The sequence below is a fragment of the Herpailurus yagouaroundi genome, unplaced genomic scaffold (assembly GCF_014898765.1).
Source record: "Herpailurus yagouaroundi ecotype Mexico unplaced genomic scaffold, PumYag 213, whole genome shotgun sequence".
Classification (NCBI taxonomy): domain Eukaryota; kingdom Metazoa; phylum Chordata; class Mammalia; order Carnivora; family Felidae; genus Herpailurus; species Herpailurus yagouaroundi.
Window position 1 is genome coordinate 8,953,005 of NW_024412444.1, and position 26,845 is coordinate 8,979,849.

A 26,845-nucleotide genomic window follows, 5' to 3' on the forward strand; every position below is an offset into this window, starting at 1 on the left:
CCCCCCCCCACCCCGCCCTTCTCTTATGGAAATTACGCCCACCCAGCTGAGTTCAGTGCATTTCCTTCCCTTTGGGCTCTGAATCCTACCAGTGTGGTAGGCTAAAATGCTTGCAATTCTGGTGTGACGAGCAATTGTAGAATTGAGATTTTATTATGCCCCATAGGTGCCTAGCTTCAGGCAAAGCACACTGTTTTAAAACAACAAGAAAAAGGAAAAAAAGAAAGAAAGAAACCAAAAAGAATATCTGAGCACTTTTTTCATCTGCTGGTACCTGAAAACTAAATAAAATTTAATGTATTTCAATGTGCGTATATATGTATGCATGCATGATTGCACGTGTAGCCGCATGTGTATGAGGAATTCAAATACAAAGACAACTGAAATGTTATTGATGATGTAACATTGAATGTTAATTTGTCACCAGCAAATGATCAAACTTAGATTCTTTTTCTCTAGCTCTTATTTGTTCAGGCCAATAGCATAAATATGTTGACTTGTCTCACTTCTAGAATGCACTGAGATGGTTTTGTTTGTAGAAGTAAAAAATCCCTTTTCTTAAATGTTCTTCAACTGGCTTCTAGAATTCTTAATAATCAATTGGAGGAACACTTGTCATAAAATGCTTAACCACATGGCACATCTCTTATTATAAATGAAGTTCACTGTACGTTTTCAGAATGTCTGCTCTCCTTTTAAACATAAATAAAACAACTATTGTGTTTTCATTACACATTTCTCTCAAGAGATATTGAAATTAAAATTTTAATTGTGATACTCTCCATAGAGAAACTGACTGGATATTCTGCTTGTTTTTCCAACCCAGTGCCTTTGGCTGTTTGAGAAGATGGAGCTTTCGAATTGGGGTCAGGAGATAATGGTCCAGAATAGATTTTGCCTCTTGGCATAATTATTTCAGCCAGCACTTGAGTCTCTCTGAACATTAATGCCCTTTTCTCTTAAAAGAATTTCTTTAGCACACCACTGCTTCTCTTTCAAAGTATAATTAACCATGTTTGTAAGCTCCTTTTTGAACTTCTTGGAGTTTGGTGGTTGGGAAATATTTGTTCTTTTATTCCTTAGTCTTTGAGAGTTCAGGCCCTGGGCCAAGGGGATTCAATACTGTGGGTATAAACTTGTTGGTAAAAATCCTACCCAAAGCAAGCAAAGTGTGCCTTAACAGAACTCACTGCAGATGTCCTCGTGTGTCCCCTTCGGCCAGTGGAGCGCTTCCGAGACCTGCGTCCAGATGAAGTGGCAGATTTGTTCCAGGCAACCCAGAGAGTCGGGATGGTGGTGGAGAAGCATTTCCAGGGGACTTCTCTCACATTTTCCATCCAGGTGAGTGTCTAAGTAGCTCAGAAATTGTTTTTCTTCCTTTTCAAATCCTAGCGTTGAACTCTCTCTCTTTTAAGCTGCCGTCTCACTGGTAAGGCAGCCGTCATTGTTCATGTCTTAAATAATAGCAGAAAAAGATGTAATCCAGGACCACCCTAGTATCCATTGTCCCAAGGTGGACTGTAGAATATCAGCTGAGGCACTGTCTGCAGCATTGTTTACAAAACAAATGAGAGTAACAGACAAGTGATTTAATGGGCATTCAGGCATTTCAGATCTTCTACTGGAACTGGGGCTGGACAGCTCATGTTCATTCCAGGGCAATTATATTTTGAGCAGTGCATGGACTTAGCCCTCCTCTACGTCAGTGTAGTAGAGAGATGCAAGTTGGTTGGGACCTTGCCCTCAGAGGGCTCCTTTTTCTCTTTAACTCAATCTGCAGTGATTGATTATGGATTGGTATGATGCTGTATCAAGTATTCTGTGTGGCCTGCTTCCCAGGAAAGAGATGACATACCCCAGTCACTGGAGATCTTTAGGCACAGGCTGAGCCAAGTGTAGAAGGAAGTCTATGGTGAGTCATCAGCTATGGGAATTGAGCAAATCAATAGAACATGTCCTATGCCCTTTCAGATCCCCCATGGGAAGAGCTAGGGGTATCAATACATAATTAAAGTCCTTAGTGGCCTTGACATTGGATGACTCTGCAGTAACCCTTTGGAAAGAATTGACTGGTTCTGTAATGTGAGACCTTGCCCTCAATGCTTTAGTTACACAGAATATTTACCATCCTTCAACTACCCTCTTTGCCTTCCAGCCATAGACTTTCAAAGAAACAGATAGAGAAGACCACTATTTTCAAGTTATGAAAGGCTTTGACTAAAAATGCTCCTAAATGCTTCTTTACAAAGTTTTTGCTGTCATGTCTGTGTTGAGAGTAAACTTCCCTCTAAAATATGCTGTATGTGTGTATGTGTGTGTCTGTATGTGTGTTTGAGTCACTTTTGTGCAAGTAATTAAGCTCAGGGTGGGTTTATCAAGCTTACGCTACAAGTCATGTTTCCGGAGAGTGGCTGAAGGCAACTGTCAGTGTTAAAGGAAATACTAGAAAAAAATTCACCTTCACTGAAAATGGCCAGTGCTAGTAGTTATCTAATGTGATTTACTCAAAAGTGAATTCCATAAACAAAGGAACTGACTTGTGCATAGCACTTGGAGTACTTTTGTATATGCAGTGTCTACAAAACTTTTCAAACTTTAAACTAGAGTATGGTGTTTATTTATTCCACAGTCAAGTGAACCTCGCACCTCATGGATATATACGTAGATAAAGGAAACCCAAGTTTTACAAAACAACATTTACCCATCCTGTGTACTCTAATAGTTTTTGTTGTATTATCTGATTTGGTTTTAGTGCTGATCACAACCCATTAAGCTGACTTCATGACCCACTAACGGACTGTGACTTCAAGTTTGAAAGCCATTTATACACAATTCTGGCCACAGTGGGACAAACATTCTTACCCATTGGTCTGGGCCACAGAGATAGAAGGACTTGCTAAAAGTTGCAAAGTTCTAATTCAATTCTACAATTTTCCGTCATAGACATTGCCTGTTCTAGTATCTCAAACCAACTGAGCACTTGCTTTTGCTTTGTTTTGTGACTGATGTCTGGGCAAATCAGCTCATTTTCAGCTAAACAAATGGTTTTGTTGGTTTTGAAAATCTGAGAGAAGGAACCAGGAATGGGAAAAGGGCCCAACTACAGTGAATGCCCCTACTTTTTCCCCCTAAGGTCAGGACAGCCAGAGAGAGCCCACTGTTGGGTGGTCTTCCCATATAAGACAGCCCATATTCCTACTTAATGGATTATGTTTACAGCAATTTTTTTTTTGAGTAGAGACTTATAGTAACCAGACATTAATTAAACGACCTCTGATTTAAAGATAATCAAAAGGTGCAATAATTTACCTCCTCAAACATTTCCAACCTTCCTTTAATGCAATTAAAGCCATAGCCAAGAGCAAAGAGCATGAAAAGTAGCAAGAGGGTTGGCTCCCTGGATAATTTATACCATTTTTATACATAACTTCTCACTTACTCTCAGGCGGAAATGGAGAACTCTCTGGTCCCACACATTTGAAGTGAATGGTTCCCATGAGAATACTATAAATTAACACACAATGAAATTGGATCTAAATTATTAACGAGAGGTATTTCTGAATAAGCAGGAGATACCATCTATCTGTTATCACCTCTGTTATTTATTTTTTTTCTCTTACTTCTAGGATGGCCCTGAAGCCGGGCAGACTGTGAAGGTGAGTGCTTATTACGTGCATACAAATTAATAAGGGGCAATTATGAGAACTAATAAAAATCACACTGAGCCATTTGCAGCACTTTGCTGATTCATTATGTTATCTTTGAGGTCAGAGAGACCCTCAGTGTTAGAGCCATAAATCCTGACATTATAAACTGTGCCAAGCAATATGTTTCCCATTAGTTTACAAGACATTTACCTTTTGTAGTAAAATTATTCTTGTGTCAATGCTAAAACAGAAGCTAAATCAAGAAGTCCGAAAACAGAAACTGAAGTCAAAAGGATTCAAGTGAGGTAGTATCTCAGAAACGGCATGTGAGCCCTGTGTGGACTGGCGGGTCCCATTTGAAGCTGAGATATCTTTGACAGGCCTGCTGGTTCTTCACACAGCCTCCTCATTCTTGAGCGACAGGCTAAGCGAGTTGTTCTCCACGTGCTGGCTCTTTTCTCCTTCTCTCCTTCTCTCCACCCACACACCTATACTTTTCCTCCCTTTGTACTTAACACTAAAGTTCTAACCTGATGGAGTCAGTGGAGCTGGAAGCTGGGTTTTTAAGTGTGCTAAAAGAGGAAAGGAGGATTTATTAGGATACTCTCTACTTTTCTAGTAAAGTAAAATAAAAGAATAAAACTTTGGCTGATGCTGAGGCTGCGTTTCAGCCCCCTTCCTACAAATGCAAATTCCTCTGCAGTTAGGTCCTATGCCCAAATCACAGAAATGGCTATTTTTTTCAGTGCTAGAAATCAGAGGGAAGTTGAACTGAGGTGCTAATGTTATACTTTGCAAAATAAGGTTTTATCACTGCGAGACTGGCTATGAACAGACAAGGTAATGCTTGGCACAAAACAGTACCAAAAAAACAGTCTCTTTTTGGTATTAGTTCGCATATGGCTTTACTGTTTAACATAGCTACTGTGGGACTTTTAAAAGTACTTTGGGAAGTCCTCCTAAGGAGCAAATGTTTTATAGGGATTGCCACCAAATTCCTTACGATAAAAAGGAGCTGTCCTCCTGATTGCTCCAAACACATGATGTAACAGGGACAGAGGGGACTCGCCTCTTTCTTCCACCCCACTGTCCACCTCCCATGCCAGGCTTCTAAATATGTAGACACCAAAAAGAGTATAATGAGTAGCTTCTTTTTGAAATTCATTCATCCTTTCTTCTTTTCTTTTTTCTTTTCTTTTCTTTTCTTTTCTTTTCTTTTCTTTTCTTTTCTTTTCTTTTCTTTTTAAGAGAGAGAGCATGAGCAGGGGAGGGGCAGAGGGAGAGGGAGAGAGAGAATCTTAAACAATTTCCATGCTCACTGCAGAGCCTGATATAGGGCTTGGTCTCACAAACTGTGAGATAATGACATGAACCAAAATCAAAAGTCAGAAGCTTAACCAACTGAGCCACCCAGGCGTCCCCTGAAATTGTTTCATGAATTACAAAGCACAAAGTTTAAATCTTGTTGCTAGTTTTTTTTAATTTTTTTTTCAACGTTTATTTATTTTTGGGACAGAGAGAGACAGAGCATGAACGGGGGAGGGGCAGAGAGAGAGGGAGACACAGAATCGGAAACAGGCTCCAGGCTCCGAGCCATCAGCCCAGAGCCCGACGCGGGGCTCGAACTCACGGACCGCGAGATCGTGACCTGGCTGAAGTCGGACGCTTAACCGACTGCGCCACCCAGGCGCCCCTAGTTTTTTTTTTAAAAAACTCAGTATGTAATTGTCAATCCTGACAACACCAGATTTAGGTACTGAACGCACTATCTGATGGAATTCGTTCAAATATGGAAGTATGTCTGTAGGAACACAGCTAATAACAGGGGAGCATGTACAAACTAGATCAAATGAAATGCACAGATTGATAATAGGTACATATTAAACACATTTATAGCTTATATGTATATATAGGTAATATAATCTCACAATTTCATTTTGGTTCTGAATGAAGGATTAAAATTATGTTCTATATAAGCAGGCGTTGAATAGAGACAATAAGTAGATAAGTGATTTCCAGCAGCTGATGAAAGGAGCGCATGGGGAATGACAGCTAAGGGGTACGGGTTTCTTTTTTAGGGTGATGAAAATGTTGTGGAATTAGATAGTGCTGATGTTCATGCTGCATTATGAATATTCTAAAACCTACTGAAATGTATATTTTAACATGGAAAATGTTATGGTATTTGAATTGTATCTCAATTAAGAATAGTAATAAAACACAGTAAAAAAAAAAAAAAAGTCACCAAACACCAAGTCTAGCAGAACTGCACACCCTGGCTAAGGACTCTCTGATTCTAACAGTGACTACTTTTTTGGTGTCCCCAGTTATCCAACCAAAAATGTTCACGGTTTTGTCAGCCTCATTGGTGAGGATGATGGAGTAATTCTTGGCCTATAGGACTTATATATGAATTGTTGAATGTGATTATTATCACCATCACCATTGTTACTTAGTATAAGTTAATATTTTTTAACAATTCTATATTTTTTAATCAGTAGATTGTATTGCTTTGGACATCTTTCAGCTATTTCCAGCCTAATCACAGAATTCCCCCAATTCTGTGAATTTGGGGGAGGGGCTGCATCTTAAATCCTTTGTAGATGATAAAATGGCTAAAAGAGAACAACCATGCACATGCATATGAAAACCTATGTGTATGACACATAGGTGTATGTGAGTGTGTGTATGCAAAGTTGTGAAAACTGTCCTTTTAGGCCAATTTTGCATATGTGATGTTGTCCAATCTATGTTTTTTCAAGTGCAATCCTTATACTACCTGCATAAAAATTAATTTTGGTGTTAGTTAAACCAAAAAGAAGTGGACTCTTAGTTCTTATGCTAAATCAATTGATTTAGAATCTTTGTGGTTTGGGCTTGGGAATCTTCATTGTGAACCAGCCCATAATATGAGTCTTTTCAGAGTGTGGCTGTTTCTCAGTCTTGTTATTTTATGCTGATAAAATAGCTGGTAATGGCCGCATACCCCTGCCGTGTGGAAACCAGCCATCTAAAAGCCAGCCGCTCCAGGGAGCAAGGCAGCACCTTCAATATTCAGCTGTCTGGTTCTGAAAACTGCAGTTCAAGACTGAGCATTTCATGTTTTGAAATTCACACAGTTGTGCGTTTCAGGGTAGCATTTGACAGCCTGCCGCGGAAAGCGCAGTGACTGTTGGCTTCGTCTTTGCCTGTGTGTCTGACTCTTGGTATTCTGCCCAATGTCTGGGTTCGAAACCATTTGTGTCTCATGCCGGGTGGTAATAACAATAAGCCCAGTAATGATCTCTTCCCCTGAAGCAACTGTTGTTATTGTTAGTGAAGGTGTACCACTGAGCTAGACACTTGAACGTGGTGCCACTTTAGGGCTTTTTGTTTGTTTGTTTCAGGGGCTTTAAATTCTGCTTTGCAAAGAACAAGGGTGGACTTGCTTACTCAGTAAGTGATTCATAGCAGGAAGGGGAAATATGGAAGTAAAAAGTGACCTATTACATTTCAGTTGATTATTCAGTCTCCTTTTGAATTTAAAAGTAGTAGAGTGCTGCTATTTACCCAGTGATCATTGCAATGATTTGAATGTCCTGCAGTCTTGAGAAACAACCTCTTTTTTTCTGGTTTTAGGCATGTATTGCAATATACATATACATGTATATACATATCACTGTATATAAATATACATGTATATACATATCACTGTATATACATACACATGTATATACAGGTACAGCCATATGTTGCTGTATTGTTAGTCTTTTCTGACCCCCATCACCCATCTGAAGTGGCTCTGCTCAATAAAGCCTTTATTCCCTATCTTGTTGCCTTATTTGATTTCCTTCAAGGCATTCTTCACTGTTTTTTTGATTTGTGTGGTTATTTTTGTTTCTGTACCTATGTTTCCTTAGTCCCTCAAGAATGTAAGCTTTTTTGAGGACTTGCATTTTGTCACTGTCTACGATGGCTCTTTTGGGTGGTATGGGGAAAAGAATGGGGAAGATAATGGGTCTTTGCTTGAGAGAGCAAATCTACTCATAATTTTCTAATGTGAATGAACATGAAGCAGCAGATGATATGTACTTGTATTTCAGTGTGTAGTCAGGGGTCTGTCTGAGTTTCCTGGGATTTTTGTCAAGAATCTCCTATATCTCAGGCATCACTGACAAAGACCAGAATTTCCACTCATCAGGTTGCCAAACCATATTCCAAAATGTAATTTCAACTAGCCAAATCATTAAAGGCAGTGCTCAGTCTTTTAAAAGGGATGCTCCATAGTAAGTTTAATGTGAGCTATCTTTTAGAGAAATTAATATGTGCATCTTTGGGTGGGAGGGTGTTTTAGGTATATTAAAGAGAGAAATTTATGGCAGGCAGGCAATCTGGAATCTCATAAGAACTATTTATAGAATGTGCTTGTTTATCCTTTTTTGTGGTTATGGAATTGAATCTCCTACTTAGATAGTTCATTTTATAATATTAAGGCAGTGGGAAGTATCTTAATAACTATTGATATATTAGCAATTACTTCTCAGATTGCTTAAGAAAGAACAAGAAAAGGAATTCTTTGGAAAAGTGTGATTTAAAAATTAAAATAAAGATAAAAACAACTGTTCCATTCACTGAAGGGTCTCTATGGTCCTAGAAGAGATTTTCCACGTAGAGATTTGGTAATCATTTCAATTCATGAACATAGAGGATATTGTAGCTCTTCATGAAGTTCAGTAGTTAATGCACTTTGGCGTCAATCAGAGGTTCCATGGGAATATTAGGTCTATTATTTTCCTGTATGACTTGGGCAGGACTCTTAGCATCTCTGAACGTCTTCGTCTTCACTTTTCTTTCTTTTTTTAAAAAATTTAAATTTTTAAAAAAATTTTTTAGAGAGAGACAGAGACAGAGCATGAGCAGGGGAGGGGCAGAGAGAGAGGGAGACACAGAATTTGAAGCAGGCTCCAGGCTCTGAGCTGTCAGCACTGAGCCTGACATAGGGCTCAAACTTGTGAACTGCGAGATCATGGCCAGAGCCAAAGTCAGACGCTCAACCAACTGAGCCACCCAGGTGCCCCCCCTTTTTAAAAATTTTCTAAAAATTATTTTTATTTCATCTTCAGTTTTAAAATGGAGGGAACCCTATCTATTGTGTTGAGTGATGATGAGGAGAAACCAACATGAATAGAGAGCCTAGCCCACTATCCCTGGGACCTTGTTCATGTTTCTTAATATTAATCTTACCCTCAGTTTCTTATGTTTCTTTTGTAACATAGGCAAAGACTGGGCTTTAGGAGAATATACTTGGCATTGAGATTGCGGCCCTGATGAGTTCACAGTTATACACTGAATTGTCACTGTTGACTTTTGCCATTTTGCTTAAACTCTTGAGAAAGCTTTCTTCTGGTAAGAGGACTTGTGCTGTTTGAATACTGACTTTGAATTTATTACAAAAGTGACCAGTTGAACATTCAGAAATCTGCCTTAATAATTGGGGGGAAAAATCTCTACCCTGATATATTTTTTTATCCGCTGCTCTACTCCTATGGTAATGGGTAAGTCATGGTTCTAAACTGACAGTATACTTCACAGTTACTTGAAATAGGTTTTCACAAAATACAAACCTGCCTGCCCCCTATGCTGATTCAGTAGGTCTGGTGTGGGCCCAGGACTCTGCATTTTAACAAACACTAGGTGATTCCCATGCACACCTTAATCCAGTGCACAACTTAGCAAAGAAGTGATGAGAAGACATGGAGGACTTTCAACAGAACTCCTTGCTTTCAACCCAAATCAATTCCTAAAATTTGGTGTGCACCGAATGGAGATACTGACATTTTGAGAGTAAAAATGATTTTTCTTGACTGTTATTTATTATTTTCATAATGAAAGAAATTTCACAAGAGTTGTAATTTGCCAGAGAACTTTTATCCTTTGCTTAAAGCCATGACAGAAAGTGCCTTGCCTATGTTTATGCCTAATGCCTGCATTTACTGCCTGAAAAATTAGTATTTTAAGGATGTGGTAGCTTTTCTCTTGTGGAATTGGCTTACAATTTATATCTCTTTTCTCAGAATGAATCCCATTTGCCTGAATTTGGTAAACCAAAAATAATTTCAGTGCTCAGGTCGGGATGAGTTTGTTACCCTTCTGGGGACTTGGGGACAAAACTTCTGGTCCCTGGGTCTGTCGGCAGAAGGGACCATGAGTCTGCCTGTCTCCTATGGGAAAGTTCCTCTCTTCTACTAAGCCTCAAGCCTTCTTCTAAGTAGGTATCATATCATTGTGCATGTGTGTGTGTGTGTGTGTGTGTGTGTGTGTGTGTGTGTATTTATTTCAAAATGATCGATTTTGATTTGCATGATGTCATGAAAAAACACTGAAAGAGAATTTAACCAGGTGTTAATTAACCAGGTGTTTTCTGGTTACTATGTGTTTTTTATTTTCTCTGTCCTTTCACTGTCACAGGCAACTTTGGTGGATGGGTCGAGGGATTCTGGAAATGGAGTGAGGATAGAGGGAAAATGGCATCAGCATTCCAACATACTGATGGAGAGACAGATGACCTGGTTTCAGTCCCAGAGCTGTCACCTACCAGGTGTATGACCCAGCAAAAGTTAACCTTTCCTAGCCCCACCATCCATTTATAAATTGATAACACGAGGGCCTCACTGATACCCTTCCTCCTAGAGGTGTTGCAAAGACTAAATGGCTTAATGCATGTAAGTGTTTTCAAAACAGTACTTGGCATGCAATACATCTGAATAAATGTTTGCTCTAGATTTATAATTTTCACTGAGTCCTCATAACCCTCCAAAGTAGGCAGTGATTTTTTTTTTAATTTTTTTTCAACGTTTATTTATTTTTGGGACAGAGAGAGACAGAGCATGAACGGGGGAGGGACGGAGAGAGAGGGAGACACAGAATCGGAAACAGGCTCCAGGCTCTGAGCCATCAGCCCAGAGCCCGACGCGGGGCTCGAACTCACGGACCGCGAGATCGTGACCTGGCTGAAGTCGGACGCTTAACCGACTGCGCCACCCAGGAGCCCCAAGGCAGTGATATTTTACACGTGAGGAAACCGAGGTTTATAGAGGTGGAGTAACAAATCACACCATACACAACTGACAGGTAGTAGAGCAAAGATTCAAACCCAGGCCTCTCTGAGAGCCCCTCTCCATTATATCATGCAGCCAGCTGTTCCTAAAAGCACCTTGCACCCAATAAGCACAGGGGAAGATGCACAAGGAGAGGTTTTGTAAATATATTTTCACCCATAACACAAATTAATCTGCATTATTTTTCTCTGCTTAGAATAATATTAGTTTCTCCCTAAAAATACCCACAGGATTCTCTCTGTTTAACTTTATTATACAGGTAAAGGTCAACTAAACTAAATGCTGTTTTATTACTGTATGCCAGTTTATAGCAGAATTATATGTTTTAGGTGTTTAATTTTTCATTAGTGCTACCAAACAAATTTCTTTAGTAATTGGAGGCCCTGACATAAGCAAAGTGGATATTTGGCTGTTAAATTTATTTTGGGATACGTAGCACAGAAATGCGGCAGATACATTCTTAATGTCAATGTTTTATAGATCTCAGTAGACTGTCTTTTACACCTGATGTTCAGTTTGGGGGTTTTATTTAATCACTGTCAAGTGAAATATCCTGTGAAAAGCAAAGTGCTCTGTAGACCCTAAAATGCTACATAAATGTAAGGTGTCATTATTCAGAGTCACTTTCTTAACTCTGTTGATGCAGTAAGGGCTGTCACTCACTGTTGTCATTTTAGTGTGGAATAGTAGGTGCTCAGTAAGTAATCACTGAAGGAATTTCTCTCTTGGTATTTTGCTCTGTATGTTTCTAGCCTGGGAAATAATGTGTATAATTCTCTAATTCCATTTAACTAGATCATTGTAGGTTTAAAGTTTTCAACCTGCAGCATCTAAATAATTAGCTTGGCCAACATTTGAACAAACAAACAAACAAAAATCAAGGAGGGGGGGAATGAGAGAAAAGGCAAAATAAACTCAGACTAATCATGTGATGAGGATTCAGTTTTGAGGAAATGTAAATGTTCATGTCAGTCTCAGTAGATGAGCCATTTGTCATAAACCACACCACACACCTTAAATGTAGACTGAGGGGTGAATGTCCATTAAATAATGTGTGGTTTGGTTGAAACTGGACATTGTAGCTGAATCAGATACAGACGATATTACAAACTTCTATTTCAGGAATTATTAACAGCAGAAATAACAAAATACAGAGGCAGATTACTTATAGGCTATGTATCTTAACTGTAAAAATGCAGATGGGTAATATTGCTTAGAGATATGGACACAAAGAGGGTTGGGATTCCCTTACGTGGAAACATTAAGGAGAAGGAGTGCACCGTGGGGTGTCACGAGTACCCAGTAGCCTTCAACTCCATAGATCTTTTTTATTTTTAAGATGGGTAATGTGTACCCATTTGTTCATCACGTTATTTATAGTTTGTAATATCACTGATATTTTAAATGTATTTTGAAAAGAAATATACAGCTTTGTCTATACTTTTTATTTCACAGGGGTCCCACTGAAAGGTTTTCCATCAATAAATGACTATTATAATTCATTCTTATTCCTTTATTATCTTTAGCAAATAACTGATTCTCACACCTATGTTCAATTCTCTGATAATGGGGCCCATAATATAGATTTCTGAAAAGCCCACAGTTGATTTTGATGTTGCCCAGATTTAGGAACAGCTGTTTTCATATATTTCTTTTTTTTTTAAGTTTTTTTTAAATTTATTATTTTGAGAGAGAGAGAGAGAGCGTGCATGCACAAGCATGAGAGAGGGAGAGAGAGGATCCCAAGCAGTCTCTGCGTTGTCAGCATGGAGCCTAATGTGGGGCTCAAACTCACAAATTGCGAGATCATAACCTGAGCCAAAATCGAGAGTTGGACACTGAACCAACTGAGCCACCAGGCACCCCTTAACATATTTCTATAAATACATTTTGATTCTTGGTCAAAGTGGCCTAGGCTTGATTCTTGCTGCCATATCCATCCTAAATCATTCAGTCCCTTGAAGGGGCTCCTCTTTGCCTTTTATGCTGAAACCATCAATAAATTAATTCTTAAGATACAAAAGCAGCTGGAATAGTAAGGATTTGATGACTAAGTCTGGGTCAAATGGAAACCAGGTTAATGAATAATGGACATGGCAGCCTGCAGAGCTCCAGAAATGGAAGAATTAGAATAATGACCTTCCTAATGACATTCAAGTGAAAAATTCTGGGTTGGTGAGAATCTGTAATGGCCCTTGGGCTAAACACAGTGAGAATTTCTGTCCCCTCCCTTAGTATGAATTATGTTAGTGCTGGGAAAGGATAATTTTGAAATCTTCACATGCCGCGAGGCATCAGTACTACACCTGCGGTCTCCTAGAGGATTCCCTTTCTAGAGAGGCTATTCATCTACCAAGATCAGGAAAATTGAGGTGTACATCTCTGGAAGCCTCCTGAGTCATATCAATCCCAAACCTCAGGGGGAAAAGACAAAACTGATGGTCTGGAATCCCTCTGGGCTCATTCTACATACAGATGATACTTTGGGGTGCTGGTAACGAAAACTCCCCTTTCTTTCCCTGGTAGCTTATTCTCTTAAATAAGCCTCTCTTGTTCCTGATGTTACATGAAAAGTCAACATGAAGTTGTTTAGGTTGTTTATCTTGCCCAAAGTGGTTTAGAAGAATAAACATTGTTGAATGAACAATGTGAACTCACCAAATACTCTTTTACTTCATGGTGAAATCCATTTATCCTAATGTTCACATCCAAATATCCCACCATAGGGTCTATATATCAGTACTTGTTACCTGAAAAATGTTTTCTTACCGTGCTTTGTATACCAGGACTGTGATAAACAACCCAGCAGGGCCTTTTATTTGTTTCAATTCATCTGTTGGTTGTAAATGGTATAAATTCCTAGACGTAATCAGGTTCTAGCAGTATAATTTTGACAAAATGATTCATCCATGGAAGGAGTAAATATGATTCCAAGCTCAGCTCTGCCATCAGATGACCAGAGATGACAGTCACCCTCGAGGAAGAAACTCAGAGCCTGGATAACTCAGAGAATCCCAGAAGGGCAAATGACCTTGGAAGGCACGTGGAATCATCACCTGTTGTGCAAATGATCCCTGTCAGTAACCTTTAAATTGGTCTGTCATCTTCCTCTCTCTCTCTGGAAACCCAGTGCACACTGAGGGAAACACTTCTAGTTTTATACAGCTCCAATCTGTGGTTGACAATGAGCATGTCCTCTCTACCAAAGGTATCCTGTTCCTAACTCCCAAGGAGTGAGCATTCTGTCTGCTCATGTTTTATTATCTAACATTCTGTTGTTATTTTAATTTATTCTTCCAGTGCCTACTATGTTCCAGGTATTGTCACAGGCCCTGGCAGACAAAGAAGAGTGAGGCATAGTCCCTATCTTTAAGGGCAGTCTCTGAAATAAGTGCTAGAGTAGAAGAAGACTGAGAGGTTGTGGGAATTTTGTAGTGCCTATGAATCCCTGTCCCAAGAAGGGTTTATTGAGCACCTGCCGTACTTAGGTGCTGCCAGGCACTGGGGTGCCATGGAAGAACAAGCAGCCAAGGAACAGCCCTCACCCTACTTGTCCGACTTCCTCTACACCCAATGAATGCATAAAATAATTGCAAGCTTTGAGCAGTATTAAAAAGGCGGTACCATGGTGCTGTGAAAGGAAGAACATGGAGGGAGGAAAGGCGGTGGAGTGGCCAGCAAAGTTCTCCTGGAGAGGTAAACTGAGACCTGAGAAATGATAAGAGTCTATATGGATGGAGAGCTGTGGAAGAAAGAGCATTCTGGGCAGAAGAGACAGAAGTGATGAGCTTGGGATGTTCTAGGAGATGATTGAAGTCCTTGGGGGGGCAGGAATTTGGGGGCAGAGAGAAGTGAACAAGAAAGCAGTTATGCCAGGCCTTGTACACCCTGGTAAGGGGTTTTAATTCAATTTTTAATGTGTTCAGTGTTTGGATTATATTCCAAGGGCAGAGGGTATTTCATGTGTGCCACATGTGATGGGTCACCTTAATTAATTTGGCTTTTAAGTTTCTAAGTCCAGTTTTCCAGAACTTGAATAATTTTGTCTCATATCTATCTTGAGCACTATGGTTGTCTTCCTGGCTTGTTTTCTTTATTCGTCCATTATTTAGCAGTTAAGAAGTCAGGGTGTGTTTTAATCCATCTGAATATTGGATTCACATCTAGCTACAGGTGTGAACCCTCTTTGGTGTAATTCAGGAGCCAGCAAACTTTATCGTACATGTCCAGAGAGTAAGCATTTTAGGCTTTCGGGGCCAGGTGTCACAATACCCTTGCCTTTGCAGCATGAAAGCCGCCAAAGAAAATATGTAAATAAATTTGCACAAATAAATATGGCTGTATTCCAATAAAACTTTATTAAGAAAAACAGGCCATGGGCCAGATTTGTTCCAAAGGCTGTAGTTTCCTCATCCCTGCCCTAAGCCATTTCTCTCTGCCAACTTATGAGTTTAGTTAACCCTGACCTAAGCCACCTAAGGATTCCATTCGCTTTAGGGATGGTTTTTCCCAGCCTCATGGAGAACTTGTATCCATTGTCTGTGGGTAGGGATATAAATAAGGAAGCAGTAACCCTGACAGTTGCAACAACTATCTTAGGATTCATGGGTGAGTCTGCTATAGAGTGAAGCAGATACTAAGCGTGTAGTGGCAGAGACAGAAGTTGGACCCTGGGTGACATTACCAGGTTGCTGAATTAACCAGTCCTGAAGTCTGCACCACCTCCAGACTTTTTGGTTAGCTGATCCATTAAAGTTGAAGTTCCTGCTACCTCCAGTGGAAAACATCCTCAACTAGATCATCTGCTCTAAAATATTCAGTTATTGTTACTCCTTAATATGCTTAACTGGCAGTTTGCATTAAGTGCTTCTGCATATCTGCAATACTCATCACATGCCAATGGGAATCCTTGAGTGAAAGTTTGAGAATCAATGGCCCTAGAAAAGCTTAACTTCCAATAGGCTCCCTTTGGTGCATGACCACAAGGTAATTCCATTAACTTTAATGATGGTCGTGCTGTACAAAATGGGTCCTGTTAGTCTATTCTTCCCCTTATTTTTTAACATTAAATCTTATCCTGCAGCTAATTCTTCAGGGTAAGATATGTTCACCGATGCCATTCATTTCTTGGCCTTTATTAATATATGCAAGACTCTCTTAGGGAGGGAGTTGGGTACATTAAAAATGAATCCACTGCCCCATTTGTCGACTGTGAGAAAACCCAAGTCAGGGACATCAATGGATTATTATTGATTGTTGTAAGATCCAATAAAATCATAAATATGGCTCAAACAATTACTGTGGCCACATTAGCAAATTATCAAATCTATAACTTTCCTTGGGGCCTGGCCTCAGAGATTTAAATAAAGTGCCAGAGGGAACAAAGTTGTATTTTAGGAATGTGACAAACCAGGGCCAGGATAGAGAAATTTATGATTTAATTTGCTGTGCAATCTAATTGAGAATAACTGTTGGATTTCTAAAAAGTGAACTTTGATTAGGTTAGGCTAGGCACCAGAAATAAACTGGAAATATGGGTCAGTTTATACTTTTCTGAGCGTCTGTCACAAGGGGGAAAGGAAAGTGTTCATTGTGGGGAATGACTTTCCTGGGTGACCTTCTACCCTGCCTTCTGTGTTCTTATTTCCTGTGTTCATATAATTGCATTATACCTGAGACTAGCTGGCTCTTCCCAGAACGTGCTTTTTATGCTTTTCACCAAGTGTCAATTTCCCCCCATTTAGAAATAAATCAATTCAGAATGAAATTACCCAGAGCATTCATTTTTCACCATCTAGTAAATGAGCCTCTCTCAAAAACAGGAGGTCCTCCCTTTTTTGGTTCAGGCTTAATAACATCCTCTTCTTACACAGAAGTAGTGCAGAACTGTTGTCCCTGCCTTCTCCTGGCTTGTCATCTTTGGTGGGCTACTAGGCAGGATTTGCCCTGTAACATGTATATTGGCATGTTCATGGATTCCTTTGCATATTTTCTGAAGATCTAATGGGATTCGGACTGCCCGGTTTAAATTTCTAATCCACAGCAGGTTGGGAGGGAGCAGCCTATAGCACCCTATCATCTGTTAGCCACTGTAATCATCCATCTGAAGCCCTGGGCTGTGCCTCATGCTGATGACAGGCACACCAGTGGCTAGGTTTTCAGGAATGGATTGGCTCATCTTGCAGCTCACTTCAGGAAAATAGAAAAACAATTTGCACAAAGATAAAGGAGATTTCATAGTGATCTGGGTAGAGCTGGCTAACGGATTTCTACTGGCAGTCAGCAAAAGCTCGAAAACCCAGCTGAGAAATGATAAATTACTGCTAACTGTCCTAATTATCCCTTGACACTCCGTGTTGAAACCTGACTACATTTTGCTGAAACTTACAAATAGGAAAGAAATTTAAGGTTTAATAAATTACCCATAATAGAAATGCTGAGAGAGAGGGAGGGAGAGAGAGAGACAAAAAGAGAGAGAGAGGGAGCAAGCATGATGCCTATAGCAGAGGGCCCGTATTGATCACCCAATGGTTTCTTGAGCCTTAGCAAGAGAAGGTGGGGGAAATGTGTTGAATAAATTGTAATTTTAATTACAAACCTAATTGATTATATTCAGCACACTCATCAGGTTAAGGAAGACGAGGAGTCAACTCCCAAGGTCATTACATTAATAAGGCACAGTAAGCATGTAATTGGCGTTGAGTTGTGAACATCACGTTCTCTGTAAACAGCATAATCAACGTACTATTTTTGAAGAGTCGCACACTAAGTTTGTTTCTTTATATTTTGGTACAATCATCTTGTACTAACCCATCTTTCATGTTTTATAGTTTCAGCTTTACCTTCATCCATTGTATAAATCCACGTAAAGTCCTTCCAGTGATGGCTAGCTTACTTTTTACCAGCTATCTTATTCCATTTTTAGATGACTTCAGTTAGAAAAATGTATTTTTCCTTTTTCATTTTTTTCTCTTCTTCTTCCTCCTCCACCTTATCTTTTCCTGTGAACCAGCAGTCACAAGACTGGAATCTTTGTTCTTTTCCTTTTCTCTTTGGAGTCTGGGCAGTCTGGTTTAATTCTGTATTTCCTCTCCTTCTCAAAAACCGTATAGGAGTTGGAAGATGTGCTCTTGTCCTTCTACAGAATCATCATTGCCTTTAACTGTGTACATGTACATGACCTGGTTTTTACTCCTTTGCCACACTTGTCCCCACATCTGGGTGTTCTCTGCTGATTGTTCTATTTTAAACATGTTGCTGAGAATCACACAGAGGCCTCCAGAGGGCACAGGAGCAAGAGTTTTATGCAGTTCTTGGGACATAGTAGGCTCTCACTGTTTGTTGAACATGAGGATGGTATAGAGCCTCCGGCCTGGGTGTCCATGCTGCAGATGAAGATTGTCAAAAATTAAATGGTTAGAAAAATCTTGTTGACAGAGACACAGCTGGATGGTGGGTTTTGCTGGTGCCTTTTCATATTTTGAAGACCATGGAATCTGGTCAATGATACGGGATCCTGCGATGTCAGTACCCTCAAGACCAACTGGGAGGTGAATTGATAGAGATGCTCTTTGTTCTCTCGGTGGACAAATGCTAGCACTGGAATGAAATCTGAGCTAATATTCTTAATTAAGCAGTGATCTGTGGGGGCTCCTTCCACACCAAGGGTGTTTTCCAGAGACTGACTGTTCTCATGTCTAATCCTCACCAAGCTTTCATGCTAATTATTTTCCCTCAAGCAGGCATATAAAAATCACCCAGAATGCTTTGACTCTTTGGGGTGACAATTAGAAGCATAATTTAGTGAAAGGCAGCTAACTCATTAAATTCTGGGAGTTGGAAGGATCATGGAATCTTTGAAGTCTGAAAGCTATAGACTTTTTCTATGGAAAAACTCAGGTATATGCACAAAATATTGAGTTTGCTTTCAGGGGTCTGCTGGCCCCATGACACCTGTGTGGATTGCTCCCCTGATCTTACCTGAATTGCTGTCTTCCATCTATATTCAGTGGCAGTTAGTATTACTAGTGTAGGTGGATGGGGTAAATCATGAGGCAGGTCACAATGAGCTATGTTCTCCCCATTTGAGAGATTTACCTTATAAAATAGGTCTCTCACTCAGAAGAAGTATTTGGTCTGAGGATTCAAAGACTGGCTCCATCTACTCTTAGTTGTATGGTGTTAGGCAAGTAGTTTAATCCTCTATGCCTTTGTTTCCTTGTCTGTGAAATTGGAATAAGAGCACTCCCTCTTGCATAGGACATTTATGAGTATCACATAAAACCACAACTTGGGAAACTCTCCACACAGTGTCTGGCACACTGTATTTTTTATTTGCCAGTGATTTGTTGAGACCCGACTGTTTGCCCGCCTCTGTTCTAGCTTCTGTGATGACAGCAAAGAATGAGGCAGATGTGTAGTCCCTACCGTCAAAGAGAGCATCTTCTCTCATCTTAATCTCCATCACCCTTGCGTCAAGCAGAGCAGATGGAAATATCAAGAGAGACACCCGTTAAAAAGGAGTTGAAGTGGATTCCAGTTTACTTCCAGCCACTTGTGTCATCCTGTTAATAGGCCCAGAATTCTTATTAATGGAAGCACACTGGTCTCTCAAACGGAATCGAATTACAGAGCTAGTTCTTTCATGCTGCAGGCAGTGAGGTCTACCAGGTGTCCTTGAGGGGGAAGGGGAGCAGTGTGTATCACCTCCAGACACACAAGATGTCTGCAAAGCATGTGCCCCTGAAACAGGTGTTTGTTCCTTTAAGAAGCAGAATGTTATTCATCCTGTGCATCACGGATTCTTTAATAAATGGACAGTAAAGTGATTGAGAAAATGTTTCCTCCATAGCTCAGCCAAGATAGATCCTTATTCTGATGTTAAATTTGCATAAACAGGAAGTGAGGATTTCTTCAACTTCTAAGGACCAGGCATGACCTTAAAACTAGGCTGGACATTCATAGGAACTCATTCCATTCAGCTGTTAAATTTTACTTCCCTCTTCAAAAGACTGAGTTTGACTTTAAGATAGATTTAAGAAACATAGAAGTTGAGATTTGAGAGTTAGAAAGCTTAGACTTCAGGGAGTTAAATCTCAAGTTAAGTTTAAGAGAGTGAAATTGCAAGTTTACCTAGAATGGAGTTTGAAGTTTTCAATGCGATGAGGGTTTGTTCTGTTTTTACGATTTCTCAGTACCCCTCTAGATTTCCTTTGTAGCTTCCTCTTGCAGCTGCTGGTGCCGGGTATCCTGGATATGACTGTCAGAAGGAGGAGCGGAGCTGAGGACATTCAGAGCTTAGACGCACCCCCAGCTTCCACAGGGGTGGGGAGCGTTCCCCAGCAAAGTGGGGGATGGATGGTGGTGCTGCATCCCCCAGGGGGGTGGGGCCCTGCTGCCCTCCGGTCCCACCTGCCGAGGTCCCCACTGCCACCTCCATAGACTGACCTCAGAGAACATTCGTTATGTAGACACTCTGCCATCTGTCGTGCTGCAAAGGCTTCCAGACTAGAACAGAAACAGGTGTGATGTCAAAGTAACTTAGTGAAGAAACAAGTTGAAAGGGGAACTCAGAAATAGCCTGCCATGTTGTAAGCTCTCCTCCATGCCTCCCTAGTGGCCGGCTCCTTGTAAGGCTGGGAAAGCTAGTTTGGGCTCTAGTCTAGTACTGGGTGGCTTTCTGGAGGCACACGTGGGACTGTTGTGTGACTTGCAAGTGGCAACAGGCATCATGGTATGGATCCCTCTGTGGGGCTCATGCTGGCTTGTCACTGGTTTGCAGTGGGAGTGCCCTCCTGAACCTGTTCTTTCTGAGGCATTCCATTGCCAGAGCTGTGAGAAGGATTTGTTTTTCTTGTCAGATGAAGCATGGAATTTTTTTTTTCCTTTTGAACTCCAGGGAAGAATGAATTCTCTGGTTGCAATGGTGTTAGTGGCACTTCTTTTGTGATGATGTGCTAAGGCTACTCTAGTTGAGTTTTGTTTTGTTTTGCTGACAGTGGATTGTTGGTATTACTGAGAGAAGTGTATGTGCTTTCACTAAAACAATTGATGGTTACCTCATCTTTCAATAACTGTAATGAACATCTATTTGTATTAATATTAATAATTTATATATTTTTTATTAGTTTAAAGTTACAAAATTCTTCATATCACATGCTATAAATGATTTGTGTGGGGCGGAATAGCACAGGGCTAAGGCTTTGGAACCAGAATGCTGGGCTTCAAATCCTGGCTCTACTTTTTACCAGGTGTGTGACTTTGGGCAAGTTGTTTAACATCTCTGATCTTAGTTACCTCATCTGTAGAAGGCAGATAATGATAGTACCTGGCTTCATAGAATTGTTGTGATGATCATAAGAGTTAAGGGAAGTATAGGACTTTTATCACAGTGCTAGCATATGAGACGCCTTAGTAAATGGTAGCTATTATCATTGAATTATTAATATCATCAGTGCTGTTGCTACTATGTTCCCAACAGCCTGTGAAGCAGGTATGCCACCAGGAATTTTATCTTAATTTAAAAGATGAAGTGACTGAGGCTCAGAGGGGAAAAGTGACTTGCTCAGGAACTAGATTCCAGTCAGAGACACAGGTGAACAGAAACTCAGACCCAGGACACCTCATCTACCGAGAAAATGTTGGTAGAGCCCTACTGATGCCCTCATGCTGTGTGATTTCTGCAGTCCCTGTCTCATCAGAGTATGGCTAATAAACTCAACTCCCAGAAACAGCTTTTAAACCAAAACATTTAATTGTCTGTGGCAGAGGAGAATGGAATCTGGAACTTTTCTTTACACAGAGTGTTCTCAACTAGGCAGGTAGACGCCTTTTGAAGACTGGTGTTAGGCATCATAAATTCCCCCATTCTCAGACTGAATAAAACACCTCCCTTAAATTAAAAATGCATTCTAAGGGCTCCTGGGTGACTCCGTCGGGTAAGTGTCTGACTCTTGATTTCGGCTCAGGTCATGTTCTCATAGTTGCATGGATTTGAGCCCTGCATCGGGCTCTGTGCTGACCACATGCAGAGCCTGCTTGGGATTCTCTCTCTGCCCCTTCCCTGCTTGTGCTCTCTCTGTCTTTCTCAAAATAAATAAATAAACTTTAGACAAATAAAAATAAAAATGCATTCCGTGCTCACAGTGATATTATTTTAGATTTTTTAACACTGTTTTAATACAGTCCATGTATAACCAGTTTTATCTTTTAAAAAGATCAGTTAGCCTTAAAGAATGTATAATGAACTCTAACAAACATTATTTGTTACAGACTTTGTACAGTGTTGTCCTAAGTTCCAGATTTAGAAGCTCTGTGAGACTTGGTACCTCTGTTCCAGGGATATGCAGTTCTGTAGGAAGGACAAGAAATGTGTGCAGATAACCAAAAACACAGAGGCATGTTGTAAGGACAAAGCAGTGAGTGCAAAGTGAAATGAAATACCCTGGATTTAGCTGGCTAAGGAAGTTCCTTGGCTGTAAGAGAACTGTCTTAGAGTAGCTGTTCTGCAAGAAAAAGGGTGGGCCACAAATTACCTGTGTGAAACATTAGAGGCAGAAACCATTAGTAGGGTTACACATGATTGTTTGTTTTTAGTTTTTAGCTAGTTACTATTTCATCAACAGTTGGACTTCTTATGGGTAGAATCATTATATCCAGTGTTTGAAGAAACATACTGTTGGCTGAGTAAAGTTGGTAATTGTGTGGTAGATCGAGTATCATTGCATTCAGAAACATTTTCAGTCCTGTTGGGGCCTGGGTCTTTACTGTTGATACTATTGCAAAGTTGTTGTGGTTTCTTCAGAACTTTCTTTCTGTTCTGTGAAAAAGCTGCATGTCAGTATCTGTTACACGATAACATCGGTTTCTGGTGCCTTCTGTACTGCACACAAAACATTATGCAACCCTTTGGAAGACGAAGAAAATAGGCACAGAGCAGTATATTCTATGTAAAATCTCTAATAAATGTTTGTTTTTTTTTTTAATTTTTAACGTTTATTTATTTTTGGGACAGAGAGAGACAGAGCATGAACGGGGGAGAGGCAGAGAGAGAGGGAGACACAGAATTGGAAACAGGCTCCAGGCTCTGAGCCATCAGCCCAGAGCCCGACGCAAGGCTCGAACTCACGGGCCGCGAGATCGTGACCTGAGCTGAAGTCGGACGCTTAACCGACTGCGCCACCCAGGCGCAACTCTAATAAATGTTTAATAAAACTCAAGTGCTTTGGGTTCAGGGATGGAATATTCTTTTTTGCTTTATGTTTTTTTAAAATTTTTAATGTTTATTTATTTTTGAGAGAGAGAGAGTACAAGTAGGAGAAGGAGAGGGGGAGAGAGGGAGAGAGAATGTGAAGCAGGCTCCAGGCTCTGAGCCTCAGTACAGAGCCGGACATGGGGTTCAAACTCACAAATGGTGAGATCATGACCTGAGCTGAAGTTGGACGCTTAACCAACTGAGCCACCAGGGGGTCCCTTTACCTTATGTTTTGATCATTGACTGCTTGATTCAGTCTCTGGGAATAATGGCTTTGTAACATGTTTCCTGAAAATCTTGATTGGTGTCGGTACACACTTATAAAGAAGCATGAGTGGGGAATAATTTGGTTTTAGTGGAGGCTATATCCATTGATCCAATTGAAATATTCTACAAATTGATTTTAGAATTAGTATTTCTTTAAATTAAGAGTGGCATTTGTATTCCCCTTGGGAAGCTTAATTATGAAAACAATTCTTAAATGTGCAACAACAACAACAACAAAAAAAACCAGAATGTAAGTCTGTAAGTAGCTATATGTCTTATATTTGTGGGGTCTTGATAGCAGGCTAATTCTGTTTAGCCTCAAAGTAACTATGTATAGAAATAAAAATCAGTACTGATTTCTGGAGGGGAGTAGCAGGGAACAGAGCAGTGAACTCTGGAATTCATCTTCTGTATTCTTATTGCATACTGGCTAGTCCTATGACCTTGTCAAATCTTTCATTTTTCTTTTTCCTCTGATCCCTTTTTCTTCTTTTTTTTTTTTCCCCTTGCCGTCATCTCCTTTTTCCTGCATATGTTAAAGCTATTTCGGTTGCAAGTGGCAAAAAAACCCACAAACTGGATAAAGTAAATGGAGGCTTTATTGAGTCATATAATTAAAGAAGTCATCCAAGTCTAGCTTTAGGTATGGCTTGATCCAGAGACTCAATGCCTTAAGGACCCGTTGTTACCCATCTCCCACCCTGTGGTATTTCTTTTGCTCTATGTTTCCTGTAAGGCAAAGGGACAGGTATTAGCCTCACTGTGGAAATGGCAGTAGTGAGTTGAGCATCTTGACTGATTTGTGCATGCAGAGAACAGCACAGAGGTGAGGAGGTTTGGTGTCTATTCATAAAGATACTCAGGAGCCAGTATTTGTTGTCTGAATGTGATTCCAGAAGCATTCAGGCCTCACTAAAGTAAGGAGAAAGAGACAGAGATGAAAAGAAAGATACTTTCTTGAGAACAAGATAGCAGTGGATTAGATGAGGCTGAAGGCTGGGAGACCAATTTATCTATCCACTTGAGATTCCAATAAAAGGCTCCAGCAAGTGAACTGATAAGGAAGTGATAAATATGAGTTCTATACGAGATCCCACTAGCTGAAGGATTGTGGTAGAACCCCACAGGACCTCAGTTTCTGTCAGCATCATTTATGTTCTGGGCCAGATTGGGCCAAACAACACACAGCAAATATTGGGTGAAAAATCTTTCTACCTGAAGAAAGTCTCAGCCCTTTTCCTAAATACCAAAATTTCACTAAGAACCTGTATAATAATGGGTTTTGCCCCGTAAGTTTAAATTCAGAAAGGTTGTGATTTTCTGTTTGCAAGATCACACAATGCATGAAATCTCACTAATACATTCATTTACTTTTTTGCTGAGCACCTGCTGAGCAACTCCCAGCCCACTATTTTGCATGTACTGCTAACTAAAACAGATGTGGTCCCTAACCTCCTGGAGCTGATAGTCTGCCAAAGTCTATATCATCCCCAAAATTTACCTAGAATATCTCATTTTGATTCTTCAGGTTTGAACCCAGAGAAGGATTATTTCTAGGAAAGACCTCTGGAAATGTAATCAGTAACCGTATTCAGCTCTAAGCTCCTTTTCTCAACACTACTGTATGTTTAAAATTTTTCATAAAAACTTATTTCGTGGAATCTTTTGTTCTTGGTTTATGGCCAAAGTTCTATAATGACTATTTTAAAAATGACTTAATAAGGCAGCAGTTTTGCCTCTGTTCTAGTATGCCAATAGATCACTTAGGTGTCATTTGTTAAACCACGTAGGTCAATAAAAATCCTTTCCTTGTTTTTCCCCGAGTGGCCATCGAGCCACATAACACCAGCCTTGTCCTTTGCTCATGTTGCTGTATCTGCCTTTGGCTGGCGTGGGTTATTAGTAATTGTTCCTTCACAGACTATTAGCCAAGAGTTATCACTATACGGTAATGGTAAAGGTTCCCAAAGTTCAAATGTTGTAATGAGGGAGCAAAGTTGAGGGGTAAGCAGCTTTTTTAAAGTGGAATAATAACTGGCAAGTGAGAACTGGCTCCCCTCATATGCTCACATATGATTTGAAACACTGACTGCTTGCTTAATATACTTTCTCTGTGTATTTTAAGATTTCACATTTATTCACTTAATAGCTGATTGAAATGAACTAGCGACCTATGAAAACCCACAGGAAATAGAATTAGAAGTCATTCTAACTGAAGCAAACAAGCATTTATGTTGTCCCTCTCTCTTGTAACGCCAAATAGCTCCCTGAGCACAAACAGACAGAGATCTCATTTTGGAGGATTTTTGTCTTCTCTAATGTAAAGATAACACTTGTTCATTGTAGATATTTTGGAAAATATGGAAAAATACAAAGCAGAACACTGACACCATCCATAGTTAAATTGTTTTGGCTTTTTTAAACAACAACAAAATAAGCTTTCATAAAATATGAGGGTTATTATTTGCCACTCATGTTTAAAGGGAAGAAAAAGGACACAAAGATATTCTAAGGTTGTCTTTCCATCCATTTTTCCGACCCTTCTCCTGTGTTGTATTTGTGAAAAGTTAGTTCTCTATCCAGGGAAAACCCTGCCCGCGAAAAGAAATCCTCTGCCATCTGTCTCTGGTTTTTTCTCTCTCTGATGTTTGTGGAGAGGAACACGTCACTTCGATATAATGATGTCTGGGAAATTGAACACAATTTGTTAAAAATAAAGCCATGTGAAAATTGAGAGAGGGAGAAAGGTGAGGACAAAAGGTGGAGGTTTTGTGTTCCCCGAGACGGAGTCCCTGTGAAGACACCACACTCACTGCAGATGTGCTTCTGGTTGAACAACTTAGCGACCTCACTCTCTTCTGTTTAGCTATAGATGTTTTACACTATAGAAGCTTCTTTATACTGTATTCTGATATTTCAGACCCCCAAAAAGCCCAGCCCTCAGAGACCTTACTATGCCATCGTGAAGTAGTTATTGGGAATGACTCTTGTCTCCCACAGTCATCTATAAACCCCCTTGTTGATGAAGTAGAAGTTAACCCCAGTATGAAAGAACAGTGTCTTGCTCTATGTAGAACCAAAGCTAAGGCCTTGCTTCTTCTCCTCTCCCAGATGCTGGCAAAGTTTAGTTCATTTGTGTGGGAAAGTGGCCATTTCAACCCTCTGCAGCTAAACTGGCCTGGCAAGAAGGCTGTCTACTCTATCCTCAAAGATTTCTGGGGAATCACTGTTCACTTGTCTTCCTATAATAACAGCATCTGCTAGTTTGGGGGCAGAAAGGCCTGACCTGTGAGAAAGTTGGCTTTCCCTAAATAGGAGCCACTGGGAGACAGAAAAAGTCACCATTTATCTGTTTTCTCACATTCCCAGGTACTTCAGATCCACTCACCTGCCCAGAATCTCCTTAGAGCCTGAGGCTAAAGCCCTGAGGCAAGATGCTCTCCACCCCTGTCACCCCAAACTGCCCCTCAATGGGGGCGATCTTGACAACACTTAGCACATTTGTTCATATTCATCAACCTGAAATTGTGCATGCTGCCAGCACAGGTAGGAGAATATGTTGCAAAGCGGGGGGGGGGGGG

At 40.2% G+C, this 26,845-nt stretch overlaps 1 protein-coding gene across 8 annotated transcripts in view; it reads left to right on the forward strand.

Annotated features, from left to right (window-relative positions):
* FHIT (fragile histidine triad diadenosine triphosphatase) overlaps positions 1 to 26,845 on the forward strand; it is a 1,437,020-nt gene that overhangs the window by 1,167,931 nt on the left and 242,244 nt on the right. For all 8 annotated transcript variants that reach the window (XM_040454580.1, XM_040454579.1, XM_040454577.1 and 5 more), the window contains 2 exons: positions 1,196 to 1,341; positions 3,627 to 3,656. In XM_040454580.1, the coding sequence (XP_040310514.1) occupies positions 1,196 to 1,341; positions 3,627 to 3,656 (176 nt within the window). The remainder of the gene's footprint in view (positions 1 to 1,195; positions 1,342 to 3,626; positions 3,657 to 26,845) is intronic.